The sequence below is a fragment of the Periplaneta americana genome, chromosome 2, assembly GCF_040183065.1.
Source record: "Periplaneta americana isolate PAMFEO1 chromosome 2, P.americana_PAMFEO1_priV1, whole genome shotgun sequence".
NCBI lineage: Eukaryota > Metazoa > Arthropoda > Insecta > Blattodea > Blattidae > Periplaneta > Periplaneta americana.
In genome coordinates, this window is record NC_091118.1 from 78,419,715 (window position 1) to 78,447,058 (window position 27,344).

The following is a 27,344-nucleotide window of genomic DNA, read 5'->3' on the forward strand; positions in this document are numbered from 1 at the left end:
AAACAAACTGCTACCAGATCAGATATTAGTGAATCTCACTTGCTTAATGAGATCATAAATTGTGAAAAATGTTCTTAATGCCAAAGAAGATAATGAATTGAAGGAAATTCTTAAATCGAAACATTCAGATGAAGTCTGGGTGGATCAGTTCAAAAGTGTTGATGAAAAGCTCCCACATTAAAAAAGTATTAAGTTCATTATGTGCATCACTGGTACAAATGCAAATTTTGAAATATTGTTCACCTGTATGAACTCATTGTGGACTGATGAGAAAAGCATGTTTTTTTTATAAAAAACAGTAAAATCAATGCTTATTTTTCAGTGAGGATTGTGTTGCATTTCACGACTTAATGCTTAAAAACAAACAATTGTTACAAAAAAATCCATTCTTCAGAAAAGTATTGTCCGAGTGATTCTGGTATACAGTGTTTCGTAATTCTTATTGCACAATTCTAGGGGTTGTAGAGAAGACTCAGTAGATAAAATTTTGATGCGAAACTCATGTCCAGAAATGCATCGTCTCGGTGTTACAAGAATGACAAGAATGAAGATTTCGAATCTTCCGCTTCACGATGGATAACCCAGATTGACAAAGGACGACATCTGTAGTCACCTGATGTCACGTGTTTTCTGTTTACAATCTGACATACTGCTTCGACCTTCACTTCACTTGCCATTCAATTGTTGATGGATACTGTACAGTATCCATCAACACGATAGCTGACACACTTAGCAAATGTGGTTCCAACATCACTAACACACTTTTCACGTGCAGTCCGACAAAATCTCGAGTATACTTTCGGGAAAGGGTGGATAAGTCGAGGTGGATTAATTGCTTGGTCGCCACGACCGCCGGATTTAATTCCTCTCGATGTTTTCTTGTGGGGCCACATGAAGGATTTTGTTTATGAGATTTCTATACAGTCGGAGAAAGATGTGCATGCACGATTTGTGGTTGCAGCAGAAGAGATTAAGCGCACACCAGGTATTCTTGATTGTGTTTATGGGAACATTCATAGCAGATACATTGTGTTTAACTAAGGTCATGGTCACCACTTCGAGCAGCTCTTATAGTGCATGCAGGTAAGAACTTGTTGACTTAGATGAAGCGGAAGATTTGAAATTGATTCCATCTTGTCATTATTGTAGCACTGAAATGGTACGTTTCCGAACATGGTTTCCGCTTTAGAACTTTATCTATTAATTCTCGCTACAACCCCTAGAAGTGTGTAATACGAATTATGAAACACCCTGTATAACGGTGTATTCTGAGATGAACCTATTTTGTAAGGCGTCCATTTTCAATTAATTTTGTTGAATATTTTATTTAAGTAATTTATTTTCAATAATAGTATTTAATTTTATTTAATTGTTTTTTTTTTAATGTGTTCAAAGACGACATGGACAAACGCATTGGAAAATATATACCACAGCCTAAATTTGTTAAAATAAGTGTATTTTTTTTTCTGACGTTTCTGGGAACCCCAGCCAAAAGAAGGCTCTATTGTATATTGATGATGTAATTGCTTTTCTGATGTTATAAAACGTTGAGCATTGAATTTTTAATGGTCCATTTGTTAACCGTGCTTGTCCCTGAGGTATGTAATTCAATCCTGGTAGAGGTTGTTGCATATTTAGGCGGAAAAATACTAAGTATGAAAGCCACAGATGAAGAAGTGATGTTGTTGACTCTCATGTAGTAAGTTTTCTGTATATAAATAAGATTACCAGACGTCTGCGAGATTTTCTAAATAGCTGGAGTATTGTTTTAAATACCGTTTTGTATTTTAAAAACTCGTCCATACACTTTCGAAAGTAATTATAAACGATACAAGAATAAAGATTATCGCTCTGCACTACGATCTCTATTATCGAATCACGAAGTATATACGATATATATTCCGCTGTGTGACGTGGCAGATAGTACAAGTTAATGTTAGTTTACTGTTTTTGTTCTTTATGTATTAAGATTGATGGTGTGAAGGCTTTTGATAAATTTAGTAGTTGGAAAAAGGTATTTTAAGAATGAAAAGAGTAAAGATACATTAAAAACAAAGGACACACTATTTCATCATATTTGGTCTAGGTACTTTACGAATTCTGTTAATAGTAAAGTTTGCTGAGAACTACTTAAACTGGTTCAGTTCTTCTATGTCATTTCAATCCATAATGCGAATATTGAAAAAAAAATCTTTTATACGGAACCAATGAGCAAAAGCAAGAAATCGTCTCTCAGTTAACTCTATTATGAATGTTATATTCGTGCAATATGACTTTCAAAATAAAAACTGTAATGCTTTTCATAAACAGGCATATCTTTAAAATAACTGGAATTTAATTCAAATGATAGGCAAATCAGATATTATCATAGTTCGCCCACCACTGTGGAATAACAGCTTGCCTGACCATGAAATGAGCTGGCCCGGGTTCAAATTTTGGTTAGGACAAGTTGTCTGGGCGGGTTTTTTCCGAGGTTTACTTTCAACCACTTAAATCAGAAATGCTCGATAGCTTCCCGCTTTGGACCTCAGACTCATTTCGCCTTCATTAGCTTCAATTCATGTGTCATCCTATTAGTTTCAGGTCGACCAGGAGATCGTGGCAGACGTGGTTCCGGGATTCGCCTACAGATGTCATATGACAGGGGGAGCTGCACAAATCCCAAGGAGCTGTAGGGGCTTCTACAGTGGACTACGGCAGACCAGGGGAGTGTAGCTCCTTCATATAGATGGCGCTTTTGCGAGTCGCGGAATCTGTAGGGCGCGATCTTCGGGTCAAAGGCTGCAGCAGAACGCAAGCACGTGAATTTCGAACAGATTCCATCGATCTGAGGAGGCGGCATATTGACAGGAAAGGCAGAGGGGCGTTGCTGTTCACGCGAACTTCGTCAGAATCGGATGCCATACGAATCAATAAGACCAAGCAGTTAATCACTTGCTTGAAGAGTTGTCTAAGGACTTCAAAATCATCCCAATAAGGAGGTTGCACCATAAGCCCAAGCTTGCCTGTGGGACCCTCCTCCGATAAAAAAATTACCACAGCTCAATTTACTTACATATTTTATTTTCATTGTTTTTACAGAATTTTTAACTAATAAAATGTTTGTAATATTGCATGTGGACAATGTTGTAAGTTTGAAAATAAACATTTTTATATCGTATGATATATTTCTTTAAATATTAGCGTTAGTTTGTCCTGGTTATAATTGTTTGAACTATCCTTGGTCCCGAAAATTTAATCTGGTAACCCTACTTATAAAGAATCCTTTTGTGCATGTAGGAACGCAAAATTCTATATCCAGGTTTGTTGTTGTACTGTTCTCAATTCTTTAACAGCAATTATGAAGACCTCTGATACAGGAGAGCAGTCAGTTGACAATTTCAGTGGTACACTGCTTTCTGTGTTCGATGAAATCACTGACGTATATATATCTGGGAGTCCACACCTGTGGAGTAACGGTTAGCGCTTCTGACCTCGAATCGAGGTGGCCCGGGTTTTCCCTCAACCAAATACGAGCAAATGCTGGGTAACTTTCGTTGCTCGACCTCGGATTCATTTCACCAGCATTATCACCTTCATCTCATTCAGACGCTAAATAACCTAAGCTGTTAATAAATCGTCGTAAAATAACCTACTAATATATATATATATATATATATATATATATATATATATATATATATATATATTATATGGGATGTGCGCCTTGAACGTGAATAGTTTAATCTGATACCAGTTAAGAAGAGTAAATTACTTATTTGCCTTGTGCTCCGCGTTATGAATAAACCACATTCAATGTTAAAATACAAACAGAAAAGTTTAATCCATCAGAAATACACTTCTTAAACGATTTCCGACTACATAAAATTGTGCATTCGCCCCATAGTATTTAAAATCATACGTACCACATTTCACTCATCTATTTCTTAGCAGTTTTCCAAGTACAGCTCGATTCAACGTTATTGGCCCCTGTCCTTGGTTGTTTGGCTAGTGAGCGAGCTGCGTGTTGCGTCATAAAAAAAAATTTAATCACATATGTGCATAGGAGGGGAAGAGGGAAGAGAAAGAATGAACATAATATCGATGTTCGTAGCTGAGAGACACTCATGTCAAGAAAATATAAGTCATCATGATACTGTTTAATCAACAGACGTAGTGGTTATAACGAGATGTGTGGAAGAATATTGTGTTTTTAAGGCGGATTTAGGTGTTATGACTGCGCGGCCTGACCTATGTGACCCAGCCCGCCAGCAGTGATGAGCAGAGAGAGCATTTGGTGTACGTAAACCGTTGAGATAACTGCTATATGCACTATATCGCAATATTAGGGAGCAAGAAAGGGAGGGGGTGAATGTCATCGTGTCGCTACAACAACAACGACTGGAGTACAGTTCCTGCAGCAAATTATCTTTACTATTCAGTAATTTCATTTTATAATATTAAATAACCTATTGTTTATATTGTGCACTTAATTACAACATACATAGTTTTGTGTTACATGATATTAATGTAGCTACATAAGAACAATATATTGTATATAAATACAACAACATAGAAAACATAGTATTTTACTTTGTACTACTTTGCTCTTCTTCATGACTGCATTTGTTACAGTGCACGACAATATACATCATTAAGCTTTTCTGCTTTCATTTCGTCAGACCACAATAATCGCATTGATTTTTCAAACAGAGCTGCAATGGTAACATGATTTACTTTCTCTAGCTCTTCGAATGTCAATAGAAACTTTTTGCCCACACCTTCAGTTTGAAGTGCCCCAAAAATAACATTAGCAACAGATCTGTTTGCAATATTTGTCGTTTTGTCTATAGATATCTACAATTTTTCATCTTTTAACGTTTCTCTAATTTTACGTAAGATATCTTCATAACACTTTGCTAAAAACGCGTACGCAGAGTAGATTCTCGGGATAGTATTCTACCTGTATATTTTTGCAAAAATGATCTGACACATGGGTGTTCCAGTTTTTTAAATAGAATATTTGCCCTAACGAACATGTGGCACAAGTCTTGGTAAAAATCACATTCCACATTTGAACTCGTGGAATAGCTTCGACTTTCTTCGAATTCAACAACTTAAAACATTCCTTGTGTCTTCTAGAGTTCTAGTGTTTTTGTACATGGTGTCTCTTGTTCCCCAGTAAATCGACTTTGCATACCATCCATGTAAGTTTTTCACCATCTGTGGGAAAGTGCTGCGATCCGAACTCCTCAACAAATAGCTGCAATTGTACATGCCGAGGCTTCTTTTCTTTCGGAATATCGTAAACTATGTTGTAATGTAAAGGCAAACAAATGCTTTGCACTTACGGTAAACACAAGTAGAACTAATTAGAAGGACTGCGATAGGAAAAAAGTAAATACAGGAAATAGTGTAGAAGGATCAATAAATTAGAATATGCAGAAAACAGGAAATTCAAATACGCCAGGAAATGCACAGGTATTGAAAACTATCTAAGACAGTACGTGTAACATCAGAGAGCTCTGCGCGTACAAGGACTGTACCTTGTAGGTAAGACCCCTTCCCCCATATCGTGACGTAATCAAAGCTCTCGGTATAGTAAACTTGTGTCCACTGAAAACGTACCCCATCTGGTCTCTTTGGTGATGAGTAACTCGCTCGTAGTCTATCTGCTTACTTTTTGCAAAGGCCAAAATCCCTGAATCAAGCTGTATATCGAATGATCTACGTAAGCAAGATATTCATCCAAGTCAGGGCACCCAACTTGTTTATTTGGAAGGCCAGTAATTACATCGATCGCAGTCCAAATGTTAGATAATTTTTCGAAATATTGGAGTTGTCTCATAAGTTCATTCGCTTCTTCGTTACGTTTCACCACTAATACAGTTCTTGTTCTGTACTCGAGGATCACAAACATGAGAAGGTTGCAAGTATTAGCAGTCCTGCTTCTTACCCTTCTGGTGCTGGATGAATGTCTGGGATCGTATCAAAAGTCCAGTAAGGAGAATAACAAGAAGAAGAATAAGGCCAAGAACAAGTATTCGGAATCTGCATCAAAACAGCATAAAAAGAAAGCGAGAGAGGCACCAGTCGAAACAGAATTAAATGAAGAGGACTTAGTGGGGGAGATTGATGTCCAGGAAACTTACAAAAACAACAAGAACTCTAAAAATAAATACAGTAAAGAAATTAAAGCTACCAAATACGGCAAGAAAGACAAATTGAAATCTTTGAAAGATGATCTATACGTTGTCAAGGAGAAGGAAAGCAAGATTTCGAAGAAGACAAAGGAGAGGAAGCAGAAGAGGGAGATCGTGGAAGAGGAACCCATAGATGGCGAAGGTGAAGAGAATGCGCTGTGTTCTCAGCAGTGCCAAGTCGAAGAAGCGGATACAGAAGCGGAAGTGGCAACAGTGCCGGCCAAGAAGACTCCCAGAATACAAAGGAACATCGTCGAGGAAGAGATTCTCGAAGGAGAGGAATCGGACATAACGGAGGACGAGGAAGAGACCTGGGAGAGACCCTCACCCCGCAAAGTGTTCCCTCAAATAAGGCTTTGGTGCTGAAGATGTAGTGGATGTAGTTTCAACGAACTTGAATTACTGTATTTTGTTACGACGCATTGTTACGTGTTCCGCAAATTATTTGTATTTTGTTATGGTGCAATGTTGAGTTAAAAAAAAAAAACGTCTGAGAACACTGCACATCCCCAACACAGCTAAAACAGAGAAGTTGCCGTATTAACTGGGGCTCGAAATGGAATTTACGAAACATTAAACACAAGATCGTTCAAAGCAAATAAGGCAGCAAGGTTTAGTAACCAACTTTCCGTGTACAGTATGAACCATTATTATCGTCAATATATTGCCATTTTTCTGCACGCTTATATAAATGAAATTTTTGTAAAATATGGCGGTTTTCTGGTTGGTTAACTGTTTCATGTTGAGTCTGCACTCCTTCAAGGAAATTAGGCGTTTATTTATTATACTCCAATTTCACAGAGAACCCTATTTTACCTGAGATAGGTATGTTAGGGTTATAAATGCTTAATAATAATAATAATAATAATAATAATAATAATAATAATAATAATAATAATAATAATTATTATTATATGATATTGATTAATGAAGTCTCCTATTGAATTAATCTTCCTTTTCAATTATGAAATTAATACAATTTTACAAATCTATAAATTCAGCAAATCTCTACAAAGTTTTATAATTTATACACATGAATGAATGAAATGCAATGAGCTGAAATTAAATACTAAAATACAATCTTATATTTCAATTCACAAGTTTCATGAAATGTATACTGTATTATAACCTAAGCAAATAACATCCTAATATTCACTAGAAATATAGTTTACATTTCTGTGGGTTGAAATCTCTGAAGACGTTACACAGTTTTCCGTTAAACAATGTTCTTAGAAGCAGTTTCTAAATTTTATGCAACACATTTATCGTGAATCTATTTTAAATGATTATCCTAATTTATTTCTATCAACTGTTAATTTAAATATGTAGGGTAAACTAGGGTCTGTTGGACAGTCGGGCATTTTGGACACTCTGTACTTTAACGTGTTACCTCGCCACTTGTGGGCATCACATTCTGCTAGAAGTCAATGACGGAAGTAGCCTCACTCGTGGCTAGCAGAATGTGATGCCCACAAGTGGCGAGGTAACACGTTAAAGTACAGAGTGTCCAACATGCCCGACTGTCCAACAGACCCTAGTTTACCCTATAGCAAAATATATAAAAACTATAGAAAGAAAATAATGATAATTCAGTGGATATATACTAATTTTATCATGTGTTCAGATTATAACTTTTGTGAACGTAATTTACATATCTCATAAAATCTTGATAATAGAATTTATTTCGGAACACTTATTTTGGTGGGGAGTACTTGGTGTCGCACCTGTCTAATCGACAAATTAGTTCAAGACGTTGCAGTTCAAATTTGTGACACTCGAATAAGAAATGTTGGACTGTTTGCAGGGAGTCATCACATGCACAAATATTTCCACCTTCTGTTTCAATCTTAGAAGTATATAGTCTGGTGTTGTCGTACTGAAAGACGACTCCACCACTGTTTGATTTCAGTCTTTTGTTTCCAATGCTACCTTCAGACGATCCAACTGAAAACAGTAATGTTATTTTTGTTATTTTGTTATTTTTGTAAACACTCACATATCCACGCTGAACTCAGCACTGAATCCAACATAAGTCAAAACACTTACAAACGTATTAGCGGGTCTGGTTGTTTAACCCTATGTCGCTGAGGTGTTTCGGCAACTATAACTTGGCTGTACAGAGGGTAGAATGTCTTCAGGCGGAATAGATTAAACTTAAGATAAAAGGGAATGAACTTACAAGACAACAACAATACAATTGAGGGATCTAGAGCACAAGGGATATGAGTGACAAAACCTAATGTTGAGAAAAATGAGTTTAAAGTTCAGTGACAATGGAAAATTATATGCAGAGTCTGCGATGTCTGTTTTGTGCTTACATATTTAGCCTTGTCCACACCTGTGGAGTAACGGCTAGCGCGTCTGGCCGCGAAACCTGGTGGCCCGGGTTCGATTCCCGGTTGGGGCAAGTTACCTGGTTGAGGTTTTTTCCGGGGTTTTCCCTCAACCCAATATGAGCAAATGCTGAGTAACTTTCGGTGCTGGACCCCGGACTCATTTCACCGTCATTATCACCTTCATATCATTCAGACGCTAAATAACCTGAGATGTTGATACAGCGTCGTAAAATAACCTACTAAAAAATATTTAGTCTTGGTTATTCGCACTCCCAGTAGAATAGTGTCGTATGTCGAAAATCATATATTACTTTCATACATTTTTTCCAACACTTTTTGTAGTTGGAAGTATGAAATTCTAATGATAAAATTGTATAATATCAAAGGTTTTGGTACATATTTATTAAAATATTTTCACAGCAGTATTTTACTAGGAAATAGCGTATCTTTACAAATCACATTTTCGAATTACGAACTATTTTACTGGGAGTGCGATGAAGTAGTTCACCTGCAGATTTTGAATAAATTTTAAAATTAAAATATTAAAAGTAACCATTTTATAATAAGACTTTGCACTTATACCTCTTGTGTTCCAAACTATTTTGCAGATTAAGTAAAGGTAGTCCTACAAACTAAATGTAAAAAATATGCTGTGTAAATTACAAAATACATTCTAAGTTGAAACGAATTTACGCGTATGAAAATAGTTGAAGTCTTTTAAACATACAGAACATTAATTTATTTTGCTCACCCAAAATATTTTTTTTCTCAGGCACCAAATGAAAAACTTTTAAACAAAAGTACAATGGAGAATTAATACTATGGCTATATCTCTCTTGTAACCTCGTTCATTAAGAAGATATGAATAATAACTTCATTTTTTTCGAGGCACCATGGACTTATTGTTCGATGAGTAATTTAACCCTTTCAAGGCCTATTAAAATATATAAAAACGTGCCATTCTAATAAACAAACATTCAGGGATGCAAAAATATGGAACTCATAATGTACGTACGTACTTACTGCACGTCCGAAACAAAATGGCGTTTTGTAGCACTGCAATACCATTGTTGGTCCTTGTTTCGTAAATGTTAGCCTAAATGGCAGATTTTTAAGAACCATTCTTCCCGAACTTCTGTAAGCCATACTAGTATCTTTGAGGAACTGTGGTTATGTGGTACGAGCATGACGGATGCTCAAACATAAGCCCATCTTGATCTGGATCAAAAATAATGTAGTAAATGGATGGACGTGATAAATCAGTTAATTGGCCTTCTCGTTCTCCTGACATTACGTCACTAGATTTTTTCATTGGGTAGTGGTCAAGGGTGTAGTCTATCGAAATGTTCCAATGCCACCAGAGGACATATAGCATAGGCGGAGTTATAGGGGTGCACTGCCTCCCAAACTTGTCTGACCTCTTTTTTTCTATTATTCTATTGAATTCAAAATATCTTTTTTTGCTTTTGTTTATGATTAAGTTTCTGTGCTTAAATTGATGAATTAATGTTTTCAGATCATGTGTCTGGACTGTAATACTGTATTTATTTTAAATTTTTGAACGTATGAGAATTCCTATACTTCATTTGAGGAATGGAAGCACTGTAATTTTTCTTTTGTAACAGCCTGTACTCATATGTTAGAAGTCTGCAGGTGTTCAGGCCCCACTTGGAGATGTATGAATAACATACTGCACAACAATGAAGGAAAAGGGAAAAGTGATTCTGGTATAATATTATGTAAACTTAAGGATGAGATTAAATAAAATAATTAGAATTTACATTTCATATGATTTCTTCGGAAGGTAAGCTTCATATAAAAATGTTTCTGTTAGCACTGTTACGTAGTTTTATTGATGTATGCATGTGTTTCTGTACGAGAGAGAAAAAGAGGGATATTGTTTTAAGTTATGCCCTATTATAATTTGTAGTAGACTTACCTGTACAACTCGGTTCGATATTGGATTCGATAGGGATATTGTTTTAAGTTATGCCCTATTATAATTTGTAGTAGACTTACCTGTACAACTCGGTTCGATATTGGATTCGATAGGGATATTGTTTTAAGTTATGCCCTATTATAATTTGTAGTAGACTTACCTGTACAACTCGGTTCGAAATATCGCGCATATGGAAGAAACATGTCCCCCGAAAATACCTTTATTAAATTATCATATTCCGATATACTGTATCACGGTCAAGCTATAACGGGGGAGGAGGTAAATGATGTCTCCGTTATATGGGGATTCTATGGTTTTGCTTTGCCCCCCCCCCCCCAAGGAAATGGTTCTCTCTCCGCCTATGACATATAGCGACGTATTAATGATGCCTGTGCATCCATTTAGTAGGCGACACTACGACAATCTAGGACATCGTTCATCCATTATGCATTAATTCTAATGGTCACCATTTTGAGCAGGATATGTAAATGTTCTGTTTTTAGTAGGAGTACCAAAGTGCTACAAAGTGCTATTTTACTTCGAACTTGGAGTAAATACGTACAGTATGTGTTCTGAAACAATCACCTTCCAATCAGAATTCTTCTTAGCATTTTCTGCTATTTTGAAATTCTGGTCACATTCCCTGAATTAGTTATAGAAATTATTAATTTGTGATTTGTAGTCTGAATATTGGTGTTACGGATAAAATAGATTCAGAATTTGACAGTGAAATCTGCAATCGTGTAACATCCTAATGGAAAGAATGGAGCACATTGGATATAAATACCGTAGTTTCCCCTAACTATGGTCCACATTTGTCACATTTTTCTTTGTATATTCAATACTATTCATCCAGATTAAGTGAAATTTTGGCTTCGGACTCTTGTAAGTGTATATTAAATAAATATTGACATATGTGTTTGAAATTATTTAATTACAAGTGTTGAAAAAATAATAAGCATTGGTACATAGTTGTATTCTGAGTTGCCCAACTATGGTCCACTCATATATTCATGCTTGAAAGCATGAACGGACTATAGCTGGAGCTGTAATTATTCGTAAATCAATACATTGAGTCCCTAATTTAAGGGTAGAAATATAATCTAACATAGAAATATTAAAAATAAATGAAAAGTACATGGATTCTTTTTATTAGTACACATTGCATAAACACAATAAACAAGTGAAATCTGAAAGTCATTTTCATGCAATAATGAAAAACTACACTCACCGGCAAAAATACCGGGCCACCTAAAGTTTCTGAATTTTTTTTTATGAGGTGAGAATCAGAAAACCCATTATGAAATGAAGAAAACATTGCTTCTCAGAAAAAAAAAAACTCTTTTTTATTATCACTTGCGCTATTATTTTCGACGCCAAACAATGGATATAATTAAAAGGTGTAAAAACTTACAAATTATTGCAATTTTCTTCCAAATGTTAACTGATTTTGAGAACTGTATTCAGTAGGCTTATTTCTATTCTTTGAATCTCCACTTCTCTTGTAATTCTGAAATTGAAAATGGATCCATTGTTCTTCACTTCCAAAACTTTCCCTGGCTACAATTCCTCCTCATATGTAATTACTATATAACTATGTGCCTTTAGCATTATTTTAACAGATTTCGTCTTCTTTTCCACATCTGACTCACTGTCTGTAAATATGGAGAGTACACCGGAAACATAATCTGTATCCATTTCAATTTCATCGCTCTCATAGTCACTTACAGGGATGGTTGTGATCCTTCTACCCTGAAGTTTTCGTTTTAGCGGACCATTATTCGTGCTAGTACCATTGATGTTGGAAGAGCCTGTTTCTTTATTTACTGGACTATAATGTTAAATGGTGTTTTAGAATATACTGAGATACCGTATTTGGAGAAGTAAATAATCAAATTGTTCACATTTCATTAAAACAAATATTTTAAAATGAAATACAACTATGGTCCACGAAAAATTGTGGTACATAGTTGAGGACTGACTTCTAGCCTTGAGGTTAAACATTTTTCACGCAGAGTCCTTAACCTCTGCCACTCTAATTATTACGTGAAAGTATTCACTATATAGCCAGGTTTAATTGTACAAAGAATCATATATCTATAATTTACCAGTTCTACAGAGGAGAGCTTAATAAAACAGACAAACAGAAACTGAATGATTTCGTGTCTTCACAAATTCAATAGAACGATGCACACTGACCTTGTTAAGCATCCATATCATTGCCAAGTGTAATGGTAGATAGAAGCATCTATGGGGAACATAATTCCATCACAGTGGCTCCTTAAATGGCAAACACCGAACACTTGGGGGACTAAGTAGTACATAATGCGTTTTGGACCATAGTTATGGGAAATTACAGTACTAAAAACTAAAGAGCCAACTGGCGAAGTAGTTTTCCTTTACACCTCTATAATGCTGCACCTATTTGAGTAGCACACATAGCCTTTGTGCACTGAATAAAGGGAAATTTTAGCTTCACTCTCCTATGTTCAACTCAAATATTTGAAAAGTTCATTTATATCCCTTGTGCTTTATACCCATCAATTAAATTTATACATACAATAATTTTCAGTAAACAAGAAAAAAACGAAGATACTGATTTGAACACGTCAACGTTATCAGGATACAACATTTCGACAACACCAATAATACATTTCGCAACAAACTCGCCCTCCGGAAATGCTTTTCCATGCTCAGCAATGAGCTTCGAAAACTCGTAAACCCATCTTCGTAGCGTTTCTTTACTTCAAATTTTATCTTAAACTAAAAATTTCTACTGTGTAACTTTTGAACACAGTTCTTTTGCCTTAACAACTCGTTCTGCCCAAACTCTGTTCATCGAAATCACGAGAATATTTCTTCTGGTAGTGTTTCCTCATGTTATATATTCATTCACGACTGCTGCAACGTAATTTCAAATAACACGACACTTTTTTTCTATGCTCTTTCACAAAATAATTACCGAACCAATATTGATTGAACTTTCTGTATTCACTCTCAATTTTGCGACGTTTCGAAAGCATTTTGCACGTTCTTTTTAATAAAAGCTGAGCTGTACTTAACAGACGATTAACTGATTGAGTGAACAAGGAAAATTTGTTTACTGTTAAGGATAAGCTACCTGTATACAGAGTGAGTTAGGAGGAAAGGTACATTTTGAGGGGTGATAATATTGGTGATTCTCAACAAAAAAGTTTATATCAACATATGTTCTGTTCTTAACTGTTTCGGAGAAAAATAATCAAACAATGAGGAACGGAAAAAGTGCAGATGAAGTAAATGAAAGCATTGTTACCTTATGTTCTGTTTAATTGTGTACTTTCCTTTACAGAACATGTTCAAAAAGTCCATCGTCAACTTCAATGCACTTTGCAGCTCTTGTAGACAGCTGCTGTATTGCTGATCTGAGCTGATTAGGATATTCCTTTACTAGAGCACAAACATGTAAAATGCAAGCGAGAAGTTCCTCCCTTGTTTCCACTTTGTGCTTGTAGACTTCGCTCTTAAGCCAATCCCACACACAGTAATCCTATGGAATAAGGTCGGGTGACCTTGGTGGCCAAGAAATGACTCCACCGCGACCGATATAACGCCCATTACGCATTAAAATGGCCAGTAAAGGCAATACTACAACATAATGTCGTTTTAATTGCATCCGCATATGAGTTCCGATGTAGGACATGAGACTGACGCCCGTGATTTTCAAACAGCTGTATGTCAGATACTGTTAAGAACAGGTCATATGTTCATATAAACTTTTTTTGTTCAGAATCACCAATATTATCACACATTACACCAAGTACCGTTCTTCCTGACTCACCCTGTATGAGAGATGAATGATGTGTTCAGGATGTCCTTGACCGAAATGTAAAATCTGTAGAAATATGGCTCGTTGATTTTACCCAGGAAAGGCTGCCCCATCGTAAGTTCGTGCGATTAACATTTCGAGAACGTTCTGTAAGAAAGATTGCAGTTCTTTCAAAATGTATTCTAGTAATTATAATCCTTTTGCATTACGGTTGTCTGCATTAAAATTCCCAAAATCGCTCGCAAATTGTTCTCTTCAACTAACATCGAAATACTTTCATTGTCTAGATACGCGTCGACACGTATTTAGTATCATCACTATCATCAGGTATATAAGCTAGAAAAGATGACTGCCCGATTTCCGCAACTCAGCACATTACGAATTCCACAGAGCTAAACAACTTGTTTTGAGTCACTTTAGCACTCACACGAGTACAGAGTTCACAGAAGATAAGAGCCCAGAGCTCGCAGCTTGGCTCTGTACGGAGTGGGGGCAGTGCCACTAACATTTCCATGCCAACCACTCGTTCTTCGGGCGTAGAAGAAACCGAGCCCATAGGCTGATACTACAGTATCAGGGCAATTTGACAAAACTTATGATAAAATATTTTTTTTTTATCAAAGATAACCTAAAATTAAGGAACAAGAACCATTAGCCTCCATTTATAATAAAATAAAATCTTCTTTGATCATAGATATGCATAAATGAATGAAGAACAGTGCTATACTTGTTTAGCTACAATTAGTTCAAAATATTACAATATGCATATTGCTGAAAAAGAAACAGAAAAGAAAAGGAAATGCCTATGGGTTAAACCACAGATGTAAAGATGTGGCAAGAAAAGTATCCATCAAAATTTACTAAAAGAGCTACAATGCGACGACTTGAAAAGTTATATAAATTATTTGAGAATGGATGAAGATCATTTTCAGTTTGCCTACACTTGTAAATTCTTCCTGTACAGCACTTATTTTTTTATTTTAGTGGGTTATTTTACGACGCTTTATCAACATCTTAGGTTATTTAGCGTCTGAATGAGATGAAGGTGATAATACAGGTGAAATGAGTCCAGGGTCCAGCACCGAAAGTTACCCAGCATTTGCTCATATTGGGTTGAGGGAAAACCCCCGTAAAACCTCAATCAGGTAACTTGTTCCGACTGGGAATCGAACCCGGGCCACCTGGTTTCGCGGCTAGACGCGCTAGCCGTTACTCCACAGGTGTGGACTACAGCATTTATAGTCTCTGCTACTTTTATGTACACTTCCCGTCTTTTGTTTCTGTTTTTGTAGTCCATGTGTTTAATGTTATAACTTGTAATATTTAATTTGCTTCATATTCTCATATCAGCATTTTGATCGTAGTAAGAGCCTAATAATATTTACGTTCCGCCATATTGGTTTCAAGCTAGTCACGTCTTTTATAAAAGATAACAAGATGCACTTACATTTTACAAAACGTCTTTTATCAAAGAAACTTTTATAAAAGAAAACTCATTACATTGTCATATATTTTATAAAATATCTTTATCAAGGAACTTTTATAGTGTAATAATATCAGCCTTACCTACGTCAGTTAGTACAAGTCACACGGACGGAGCAAAGCGCTGCACAGTGCTATTCTGCCTTAGCCAGTAATCAGACATCTGCAGTAGGGGAGAGTCGGGTAGTATCGGACAGTGCGTTTTTTTCATCTACCACCATATGGTAGTACCTGAATGACATGGTTACGTTTCTCTATGCGACATCACTGAAACGTAACCATGTCAATCAGGTACTATCATCGTGTGGTAGATGAAAGAAACTCACTGTCCGATATTACCCGATGTCCGATACTACCCGACTCTCCCCTATATCGAGTGTTATGTAGCTGTCAATAGTACCCATTAAAGAAAGTAATGCATGTAACTTACCAGTTAATAAAAACAACAGGGATGACGGAGCTCTTGAGCCCATACGCACGGGCCGTCCCACCTAAGCAACCTCCTTCCACATTCCTCAGAGTAAATTCTGAAAATAGTTTTGTGTAATATAACAATAAAAATATGAACGAATCGCCCTGCGCGCAGTCAAGCTAGGTTTCGCTGTTGAGACATGCTGAAATAGTCGTGTTGAAGAAATGAAACTTTAAAATCGCTAATAGTTAAATATATACACTTTCAGTTTTTTAAAAGAACAAAAGATGGGCCACATAATCCGTGGCGAGCCGGATGTTTACTTATGGCTTTTAAGGAACCCGGAGATTCATTGCCGCCCTCACATAAGCCCGCCATCGGTCCCTATCTGAGCAAGATTAATCCAGTCTCTACCATCATATCCCACCTCCCTCAGATCCATTTTAATATTATCCTCCTATCAATGTCACGGCTTCCCCAAAACTCTTTTTTCCTCCGGCCTCCCAACTGACACTATATGCATTTATGGATTCGTCCATACGTGCTACATGCGCTGCCCATCTCAAACGTCTGGATTTAATGTTCCTAATTATATCAGGTGAAGAATACTACAATACGTACAGTTCTGCGTTGTGTAACTTTATCCATACTCCTGTAAGTTCATCCCTCTTAGCCCCAAATGTTTTCCTGAACACCTTATTCTCAAATACTCTTAATCTCTGTTCCTTTCTCAGAGTGAGAGTCCAAGTTTCACAACAATGCAGAACAACCGGTAATAATATAACTGTATTATAAATTCTAACTTTCAGCTTTTCTGAGAGCAGACTGGATGATAAAAGCTTCTCAGCCCAATAAAAACAGGTATTTCCCATATTTATTCTGTATTTAATTTCCTCCCGATTGTCATTTATATTTGTTATTGTTGCTCCAAGATATTTGAATTTTTCCGCTTCTTAAAAGGATAAATTACCAATTTTTATATTTTCATTTCGTACTGTATTCTGATCACGAAACATAATCATATACTTTGTCTTTTCGGGATTTTTTTTTTCTAACCTATCGCTTTACTTGCTTCAAGTAAAATTCCCGTGTTTTTCCTAATCGTTTGTAGATTTTCTCCTATCATATTCATGTCACCCATATAGACAAGAAGCTGATGTAACCCATTCAATTCAATTATTATTTTCTAGAGCGAAGTTAAAAAGTAAAGGTTATAGTGCATCTCCTTGCTTTAGCCCGCAGTGAATTGGAAAAGCATCCGGCAGGAATTCAGATTACTTGTCATTTAGACCTAATATGTGATTCAGGTACTGATGGTTTTTTTATTTTGTAGTTGCACTCAGAAATCCAATGAAAAGTCTACAGATGTTGAACAGGAGGACCTTGAGGATGGCTCACACAATGGACACTGCAAGGATGGACCGCAGGAGACGCAGGAAGTTTCTTTCAGATGTGAAACTTGTGGAAAGCAGTTTTCAAGGAGAAAGAACTTTGTTGCACACATACGAACTCATACAAGAGAAAAGTCATATATGTGCACAACGTGCGGCAAAGCATTTTCTTGGAAAGCAAAGCTCGACGAACATTTACGTATCCATAGTGGTGAAAAACCATATACATGTGTTACTTGTGGAAAGGGATTTTCCAGGAGCAGCAATTTGGGAATTCACATTCGGATTCATACTGGGGACAAGCCTCATAAATGCGAATTATGCGGTTTGTGTTTTAATTGGAAAGGTAAACTCGATGAGCATATGCGGATTCATAATGGCGAACGGCCTTATAAGTGTCAGTTTTGCCAGAAAGGTTATTCTCGAAGTTGTGATCTAGGAGTGCATATTAGAAGTCATACAGGAGAAAAACCTTATATGTGCACAATATGTGGTAAAGTATTTTCGCTGAAAGGGAAACTTGATATACATATGCGAAGCCATACCGGTGAGAAACCTTATAAATGTGTGACTTGCGGGAAAGTGTTCTCTACGAGTAGTAATCTTGGAGTTCACATGCGGACACATACTGGAAACAAGCCCTACAGTTGCACTATCTGTGGAAAAGGTTTCTCGACAAGCGGCAGTGTTGGGGTTCATGTGCGAATTCATACTGGTGAGAAGCCTTATAAGTGTTTGAATTGCGGAAAGGAATTTTCAGATGGAGGAAACCTTCGGAGGCATGCGAGAACACACAACAAATAAATAAAGGGATAGTTAACGCTATTTTTGTATTTATGTGACATGCTGAAAGATTTTCATAACAGTGAGGTTTTGTTATTTTCATTAAATGTGTTCATTCATTGTTATACAAATAGTCTTTCTCCCCTCTCTCACTCCTTCAATATAGTATACGAGGTTTGATAGTAAGAACATGAGAAATGACTAAGCTATTGAGCAGTGGATTTTAATGTGTTCTTACAGATTTTATAAATTTGTTTCCGGCATTTTGAGTATAATCACTAAATAACATTATATTTAGTGACTCATATAGTTAACAGTTGCTGATATCATAGTCTGCTCCCGTGATTGTCCTACATACTGATCTTTGTATTCCAGCCAGTCTTTTAATATGACCTATATGAGTATTTGATAAAATTTCACAGGCATATAACATATATGAACGGATCAGACAAGTGTATAATAAAACTTCGACTTTAAGAGAGGTGCTACTTTTGAAGAGAGGATATAGTAGCATGAAACGTTGAAAAGCTCTGACTCTGATTAAATTTATATGTTTTCTGTAAGTCAGTCTTCTATCGCACATATACACCCTGACATTTTAACACAGCACTAATAATATTTAATAAAACTATTTACTAGCCCAGTAACAATCTACATTATATTAGATTACAGCTTGGTTCGTGAGTTTTAGCACTCCCTGCCACCTATGTAGCAGCACCTGCGCCGTTCGCGCGCAGAACTGATAACGTCCGATATTATTATAGTAAGGTATTTGGTAACACTGTCATCTTTATGGTTTCCATCGTCGCCACTGGTACAGGCCACGTTTGTTGATGTAGACGGCACTGTATTACTTGAATGAGCAACACCAACACCAAGTCTTGGTTTCTTAATGATACAGGGTGATTCAAAACCTCTGCGACAAATTCTGAGTTGTGATTTATATAACAATAAGGAACCCTTTTTGTTAAACAACTTATGTCTTTTGACCCGTCGTTTCGAAGTTATCGTTAAAAATGTTTTTGCGCGGGCGTACGTTAATGTATGGATGCGTGCACCCCTGTTTGTTTGTTGAGATGTTTGTAAGAGACGAGAAGGGTTGTTGTTGTTTGTTTACGTTTAATGTTCAATACCTTTTCCTTTCAGTTCAGACTAATCATCAATTGAGAATGGATGTCTACACTTTTCCCGAGTTAGCCAACATGGTAATGTGTTATGGGGAGGCTCGCGGAAACGGAAGAAGAGCTCTCCACATGTACCAACAACAGTTTCAAAACAGAAATAACCCTCACCACACAATGTTTGCTCGACTTTATCAGCGCCTTCGAGACGATGGGTCTCTTCGTCCCCGGCGCATTGGTGGAAGACCGCGTAGACATCCATTTTCAATTGATGATTACACTGAACTGAAAGGAACAGGTATTGAATATTAAACGTAAACAAACAACAACCCTTCTCGTCTCTTACAAACATCACAAACAAACAAACAAACAAACAAACAAACAGGGGTGCACACATTCGCATACATTGACGTACGCCCGCGCAAAAACATTTTCAACTGTAACTTCGAAACGACGCGTCAAAAGACATAGAATAGAATAGAATAGAATAGAATAGAATAGAATAGAATTTTTTATTTTCAATGGCAGAGTTAAGGCCATAAGGCCTTCTCTTACACTCAACCAGATTGTTAAACAAAAAAAGTTCCTTATTGTTAGATCTGTCACCCCTCAGAGCTTGTCGCAGAGGTTTTGAGTCACCGTGTATATCGATCCATGTTATACACATTAGGTACACTTATATTAATTAACAGTTAGGGGATATCCGGGGAAAGCGGATAAGTTAAGAATAAACAATGTCACAGGCTATATTTTGGTGCTCCCGAACTGAAAACTTCATGACAATGGTTGTGACACATGTTGTCCACATATCTAAAAAACATCAATTCGTTTCCCGTACCTACGGACAGTGATATGATTTGAGAAAGAAAATACAGTTAATTATTCGCTTTGCCCGGGTACCCGGGCAAAGCGAATAATTAAACCGGGCAAAGTGAATATCCCTATACCATTTTCACATTACTATTTAATTTTTATTCACTGATAATAAAATTAAATCAACACACAAGCACGATGTTAATGAATCATATTATAATAAATAATAATAATGATAATAATAATAATAATAATAATAATAATAATAATAATAATAATAATAATAATAAGCCGTAAATCCCTACTGGGGCAAGGCCTCCTGCTTGAGCAGGGGTGGCTCAAGTCTTGACCATCAGAAGAGCCGACCTGATGGTCTATTTACATTCCTAGTTCTTTGTTCCCAATTTCACTAGCACTGGTTGTTGCTGCCGCTCAAAGTTAGTTGACTGCGTCCTTCCACCGTGTTCTTTGGCGTCCTATTCTGGTCCACATTCCTCCTAGCTGCAACTTGAACTCGTCCCCCCGTCTCGTTCTCGGTCGTCCACGGTTTCTCCAGCGAATTCTTGGATCCCACAGTGTCGCCGTGTGTGCCCATCTGGTAGGTTGCATTCGTACCACGTGTCCTCCCCAGCGCTATTTCATCCTATTAGCGAGTGTGACCACGTCCTCTTAGCCGCTTCGTCGCCGTACTTCGTCGTTTCTGATTCTGTCCTTCAGGCTTATTCCGAGTATTTTCTTTTCCATTCTTCTTTGGCATCTTCCTAATTTTAATGCCTGTTTGTTGGTAAGTGGCCACGATTGCGTTAGAGGATAAGAAATGTTATTACAGCCCTTTACAGCACGTTAGATTAGTACAAAATACAAATTTGAACAAGTCGACGTTTCACTGGCACTGAAGACTTCGATTTTTTCTGCTTTTGCTCCTGCCCATAAGTTACATCTCTTTCAACGTTTTTAATCGGTATAGATGTAAGAATTTCAGAGCGCTGACATTTTCTTCGTTTACCTCGTATCTTTCGAGCATTCACTTTTGGCACTGGTCTAAATCAAAAGAAGTGACTTAGGTTCTCCTGCTGACGATGTTGAGGGTTTTGGTGTATCCGGAACTGAAAATCTGAGTGTAATTGATGTATTGAATATTTATTCAATTTCTGAAGATGCCGACATCACAGAGGTGAGCATTAACTGTTTCTTCAGCCGCTGAAGAAACTGACACCGCAGAATTTGTTAAATCTCAGCCAACGTCGTTTCGCTGATTTCTGTCTCAAGTGGACGATCTGTAAGTTGATCTGAAGTAAAATCTTCATCAACAAACACATTATGGTTGTATGGCCAGATAGCAGAACCACTGATTGGAACATTTTATTTCTTCAAGTGCTCTCTTCATGGCTTCTTCAGACTATTTGGCTTGTTCCGTCTTCCGTTTGAAAAATTAAACCATCTAAAAACACATTACGACCTTTTCAAGTAAAAATTAAGATCAGTGTTGCTGATTTATAATTTAATTAGTGCGACTTAGTGCTTCCACTATGTAAAATGATCTAACACGCTTTATTACAATGGACAAATACATACAAAAATACAACTAACTTTTATGTAGTCAAATAAAGGTGGTAGGGCAAAGCGGATAAGTTATCCACTTTGCCCTATTCACTTTGCCCGCAGACGCCATTTCGCTTTTCATTTAAGGTTATACAAACATAAACGTCAATGATCTTCTTCGTAAGTACAGCACTTTAGAAGTAATCGTATCGCCTATATATTAATATCGCATAACAAAGAGTTTCTGCAGCGTTGTATGTTGTACTTACATTTATCTTAGCTTGAAATATTTTAAGAAAACGGTCAATTTTCCTCAAACGCACGCTGACTCCTTCTCTCACTAGCTAAAATGACAACAAGTTACTTCCAGCAGCAAAATCTGGTAGGGATTCTTCCCCAACATAGCAGAAAGCGCTACCTGTCGACGTTTGGAAGAAATAGGCATTATTCTCTTTGCCCGGGTTATTCGTTTTGCCCCGGGTCTTCCCTGAACTAGGAACAACTCGCTGAACAATACTGCCATGAGGCCACGACACAGTTACTATGCGATCCTGAATACTGACTGTTAAGTGAAAATTAAATAAAGCTCAACGCCTCAACGTATCTTAAAAGCGGCGTCTGTGGTTAAATGTATTGTTAATGTGTTGAAATAATAACGTGAGCACAGTCCGTTGCCAGTTAAATGAAATCATTGTCACCAACATGCCTTGTCACCTCTTTTGCTTTCAGTCTGTACGGCATACCCAAAACATTTTCGGTTATTATTATTATTATTATTATTATTATTATTATTATTATTACTATTATTATTTATTATCATACTATTATTATCCTATTTATTATTATTTTGGAATATTAGAGGTGTGGCCCTGTCTTTAAAATTATTAGGGGCTCCTGGCCCCTTCGGCCCCGGGGAGTCGGCGCCTATGACAGCAACACATAATTATGATAATGTTGGCCCACATGTTGATTAAAAAAAAATAGGTATAAGGAGTAATTGTATATTTTTTCAATTTCTTTTCACTGCATTAAAATTAATGAGATGTAACAGTTCTTTACTCAAAATAATTACAATTACAATTTTATATAAGAATAATTGTTGCGCCAACAATCTTTTATCAATAGGTTATTGAAGTTAAGCCCACATAATGCAATTTCTTTAACAATGCATTATACGAGTAAGAATTGTTATTAATTACTACCATGTTTATTTTCTTAAAATATAGATATCGAAGGAAACGCTTCTGAATATGTTTCTACACAGACAGACTAGTACTAAAATTATTATATTTCAAGTACATCATTCCCTGATAAATTGACTCGTAGATATTGAATATGAACAAAATCCGTCCAGTAGTTTAGTAGAAATCGCTGTAGGCTACATAACAGACACACTAATACTAAAATTATTATATTCCATGTAGGCCTATATCATCTCCTTATCAATTTTATTGACTAGTAGATGTTGAATATGTACAAAATCTGTCCAGTAGTTCAGTAGAAACCGCTGTACATAACAGACACACTACCTAGTACTAAAATTACAATATTCCATGTACATCATCTCCTTATCAATTTTATTGACTCGTAGATACTGAATATGAACAAAATCCGTTCGGTAGTTTGGTAGAAATCGCTGTACACAGACAGACAAACGCGTTAGAGATGGTAAAACTGTGTATTTCTGGAAAAAAAAACTGGAACAGATTGATTGTTGCATCGTCATACAGTTCGTCTTTACATCACATACTGAGAAAGACGTACAAATGAATCATGAGAGCCAAGGACCAAAGCCTCTGTGTTCACGAAGAAAACAGCCGACAAATTATCAACGCTTATCGTCACACAATCAAACTTACTCTACTTCAGTATCGCCGTGTTTATTAGGCAACTTCTTCATCACGTCTGTAGTGCGGGAGAATTGCATAAAGGCTGGCATTTCCCATAACTGGCAAGCGACTTTTGAGGATCATACGAGTACAACACAACAAATAAGTTCGAACCAAAAATAATATGGACCGTGATATGCGACAATATATCAAGTGATTTTACTGTACAACTTTTCAGCAGCAGGGGTTTTGTAAACGTTTACAGACAAATTATGTCACTGCTTGTATTGATATAAAATTTTGGTTATCTATAAGCCTAAATTTAATATTGAGTCATTTTATTTTTCTCATTCAATTAAAGAACCTTTCCTGTCATTATACACACCCATTTTCTAAGTTTTGATGCTGTATTCAATATCAACATACATTACAGGAATATAGAGACATGGCTTTTAGTCTGGTGATGCATTACAATCAATATTACGAAATTTAATACAATAGTAACAGATTTATGATTCGAGATAAAAATTGAATGTATTGGATAACCGCCATATTACTGGTTGTACTGTAGGGTTGTGAAACTTGGACTGTCGCTTTGAGAGGGAATAAGGTGCTTAGGAAAATATTTGGAGCTAAGAGGGATTAAGTTACAGGAGACTGGAAAAAGTAACATAACGCGACACTGCATGCACTGTATTTTTCAACTAACATAATTAGGAACGTTAAACATAGACGTTTGAGATGGGCAGGGCATGTAGCACATATGGGTGAATCAGAAATGCGATAGTGTGTTAGTTGGGAGACCTAAGGGGAAAAAAAGACACTTTGGGGGAGGCCGAGACGTAGATGGAGGAATGAGTTTGAGGGAGGTGGGATGTGATGGTAGAGACTGGATTAATCTTGCTCAGGATAGGGACCGATGGTGGGCTTATGTGAGGGCGGCAATGAACCTCCGGGTTCTCTAAAGACCATTTGTAAGTAACCGAACATTTTAGTGAGATAATATAAACCACAAGTTGTAGAGCTACCAAATTACAAACTTGAAATAGAACACAAAAATGTAGCCTATAGGCTAGGTAGACCTATGTCTACGTCGGCATAATATTTTCCTAGTAACTTGTAACAAAAAGGTAGCGGGAAAAACTCATGTCCGTACCACATACTGACGTCGGCAAAGGAGGTGAATGGAAAGAATAAGTCAGGCTCATTTAGGCTATGCGTGTCGTTAATGATAGGCCTATAGACTATATAGAATCACTGAATGCCAAAAAAAATCACATGGGAGTCTATGCTCTTTCCATTAGACTATAATTATCTATTGTAAATGTCTGATTCTGTAGGCAGGGGTGTACAGAGATAGGACTATGGATAGGGGTAGGCTAATAGTAGCCTAAGTTATTAGTAAGTAGGCTACACAATATGCAAATAAAAATATGGAAAAATTGTTTTAGTTGTTATCACTGATCGTTTAGAACTTATAGAATTGGTGTTATTGTATGATTGTGATAGGCTACGCCACTTATCCTTCATCATCTCAACTAGACTAGGCTGTTTCAAGCACTGTAAGTAATGTCGCCCCGTTCTGTCTGATAATCCTGATACGCCACTGACTATCGCTAGTATTCCTACTGCTCACATGCACGGCATTGCTACGGCCATTTTTATACCTATTTATTTGGCCATTTTTATACCTATTTATTCGCAAAGTTTATGGGAAGAAAAGAATTTCCGTTGTCATCACTGTTCCTGCACGAACTCGACATTCACGTATAGAAACTTGATTACGTCGATAAAAAAAGTACGCCACTGACAACATGAAAAACTGAAGCAGTATATAGCCTACCGTCATGCACTTTGTGTCCGCCATATTGTGAGTAAGATTGAAGTTAAGTAGAATGTATAGCTATATCACGATAGCTTTTGCGGAGAAAAAAACTTGACTACAAGTCTAATATATAGGCCTAACCCTATGAATAGCCTTATCTCTGTACATACCTGAAAAAAAATATATATATATATACAGGGTGTTTATAAAATACGGGGCATAATTTCAGGTATGCATTTCCCACATGTAGACAATCAAAATAGTTCATTACAACATGTGTCCGGAAATGCTTCATTTCCGAGTTATGGCCTCCACAACATTGAAATTCACCGGAACGTTTTTCTTTCCGCAGGTCGTTGTCATTACAGAAGATGTTCAAAATGTCCACCTCCTGCTTGAATACAGACCTCACATCGATGTCTCATTGACCTGCGAACACGATCCCAAACTCCAGGAGTATTGCGTATGTCCTCAGAACATGCCACAATTCGATTCCGAAGGAATTCCAAATCAGGCACCGGAGACGAATAAACCAATGATTTTAAATGGCCCCACAAGTAGAAATCGAGAGGGTTCAGATCAGGTGAGCGTGGAGGCCAAGCAATTGGGCCACCTCTACCTACCCATCGATCAGGAAACCTTCGATCCAAGTACCGGCGAGCCGTACGACTGAAGTGTGCAGGAGCGCCATCATGCAAGAAGTGAATGTGTTGACGATTGATCAGTGGAGTGTCTTCTAAAACATGAAGTATGGTGTTTTCCAGGAAGTTTGTGTACGCCTGCCCCGTAAGTCTGTTTACAAGTACTTGGGGTCCAACTAATCGATCACCAATGATACCGGCCCACATGTTGAGGGGGAACCGCACCTGGTGATGAGATGGAACAGTTGCATGTGGGTTTTCATACGCCCATACATGCTGATTGTGGAAATTTGTTATGCCATCTCGTGTGAACTGTGCTTCATCTGTAAATAATACTAAGGCAGGAAAGTTCGGATTTACACCACACTGCTGCAAGAACCACTGACAGAACATAACTCGTGCAGGGTAATCTGCTGGTGACAGGGCCTGTACACGTTGCAAATGATAAGAATACAATTAATACTCTTTCAACAGTCTCAAGACAGTCGTATGAGGAACATTGACTTGCAACGCTACCCTTCGTGTGCTGATAGAAGGAGTGAGTCATGTTCACAGCCTCCAGAATCTCCTCCTGTACTTCTGGAGTTGTAGATCTTGGTCGTCCCCTTCCCAAACCAGGAGAGTTAAATTTTCCATACTCGCACAGACGGTAATGGAGACGTACAAATGTCTTCCGATCTGGACATTGTCGCTGTGGGTACCTCTCCTGGTACAAACGACGAGCCAGTGCAGCATTGCCGTCCGCCTTACCGTACATGAAGTGTATCTCTGCCAGCTCTTGATTTGAATACATGTCGCACAGTCTAAGGCCTACACAACACTGAATGTAACCTTCGCCTCGGAATGAACTGTCAGAGTGTCCTCTTAATGTCCCCTTTGACGGCAACGACCTGCGGAAAGAAAAACGTTCCGGTGAATTTCAATGTTGTGAAGGCCATAACTCGGAAATAAAGCATTTCCGGACACATGTTGTAATGAACTATTTTGATTGTCTACATGTGGGAAATACATACCTGAAATTATGCCCCGTATTTTTTAAACACCCTGTATATTATATGATCGATGTATGGAAAAAGATGAAATATGCAGCAACATCAGAAATATGCAATTATATGCACTATAAAATTTCACATACGAAAACAGAAGAACATTAAACATATTGCAAGCTGTTGATAAAGCGTCGTAAAATAACCTACTAAAAATTAAACATATTGCAAAAGTTAATTCCATATTACAAGTA

At 37.1% G+C, this 27,344-nt stretch overlaps 1 protein-coding gene across 10 annotated transcripts in view; it reads left to right on the top strand.

Annotated features, from left to right (window-relative positions):
* The window catches only part of LOC138694360 (zinc finger protein 45-like), a 53,343-nt gene extending 34,879 nt beyond the window's left edge, over positions 1-18,464 (top strand). For 6 of the 10 annotated variants that reach the window (XM_069818016.1, XM_069818013.1, XM_069818015.1 and 3 more), the window contains one exon: positions 17,493-18,464. In XM_069818016.1, coding sequence (XP_069674117.1) covers positions 17,493-18,354 — 862 coding nt within the window. In that variant the 3' untranslated portion in view covers positions 18,355-18,464. Of the gene's footprint in view, positions 1-2,577; positions 3,161-16,968; positions 17,021-17,492 lie in introns of those variants that run through there. The other 4 variants (XM_069818019.1, XM_069818020.1, XM_069818021.1 and 1 more) reach the window with 3 other exon arrangements.
* Positions 18,465-27,344: the final 8,880 nt, after the last annotated feature.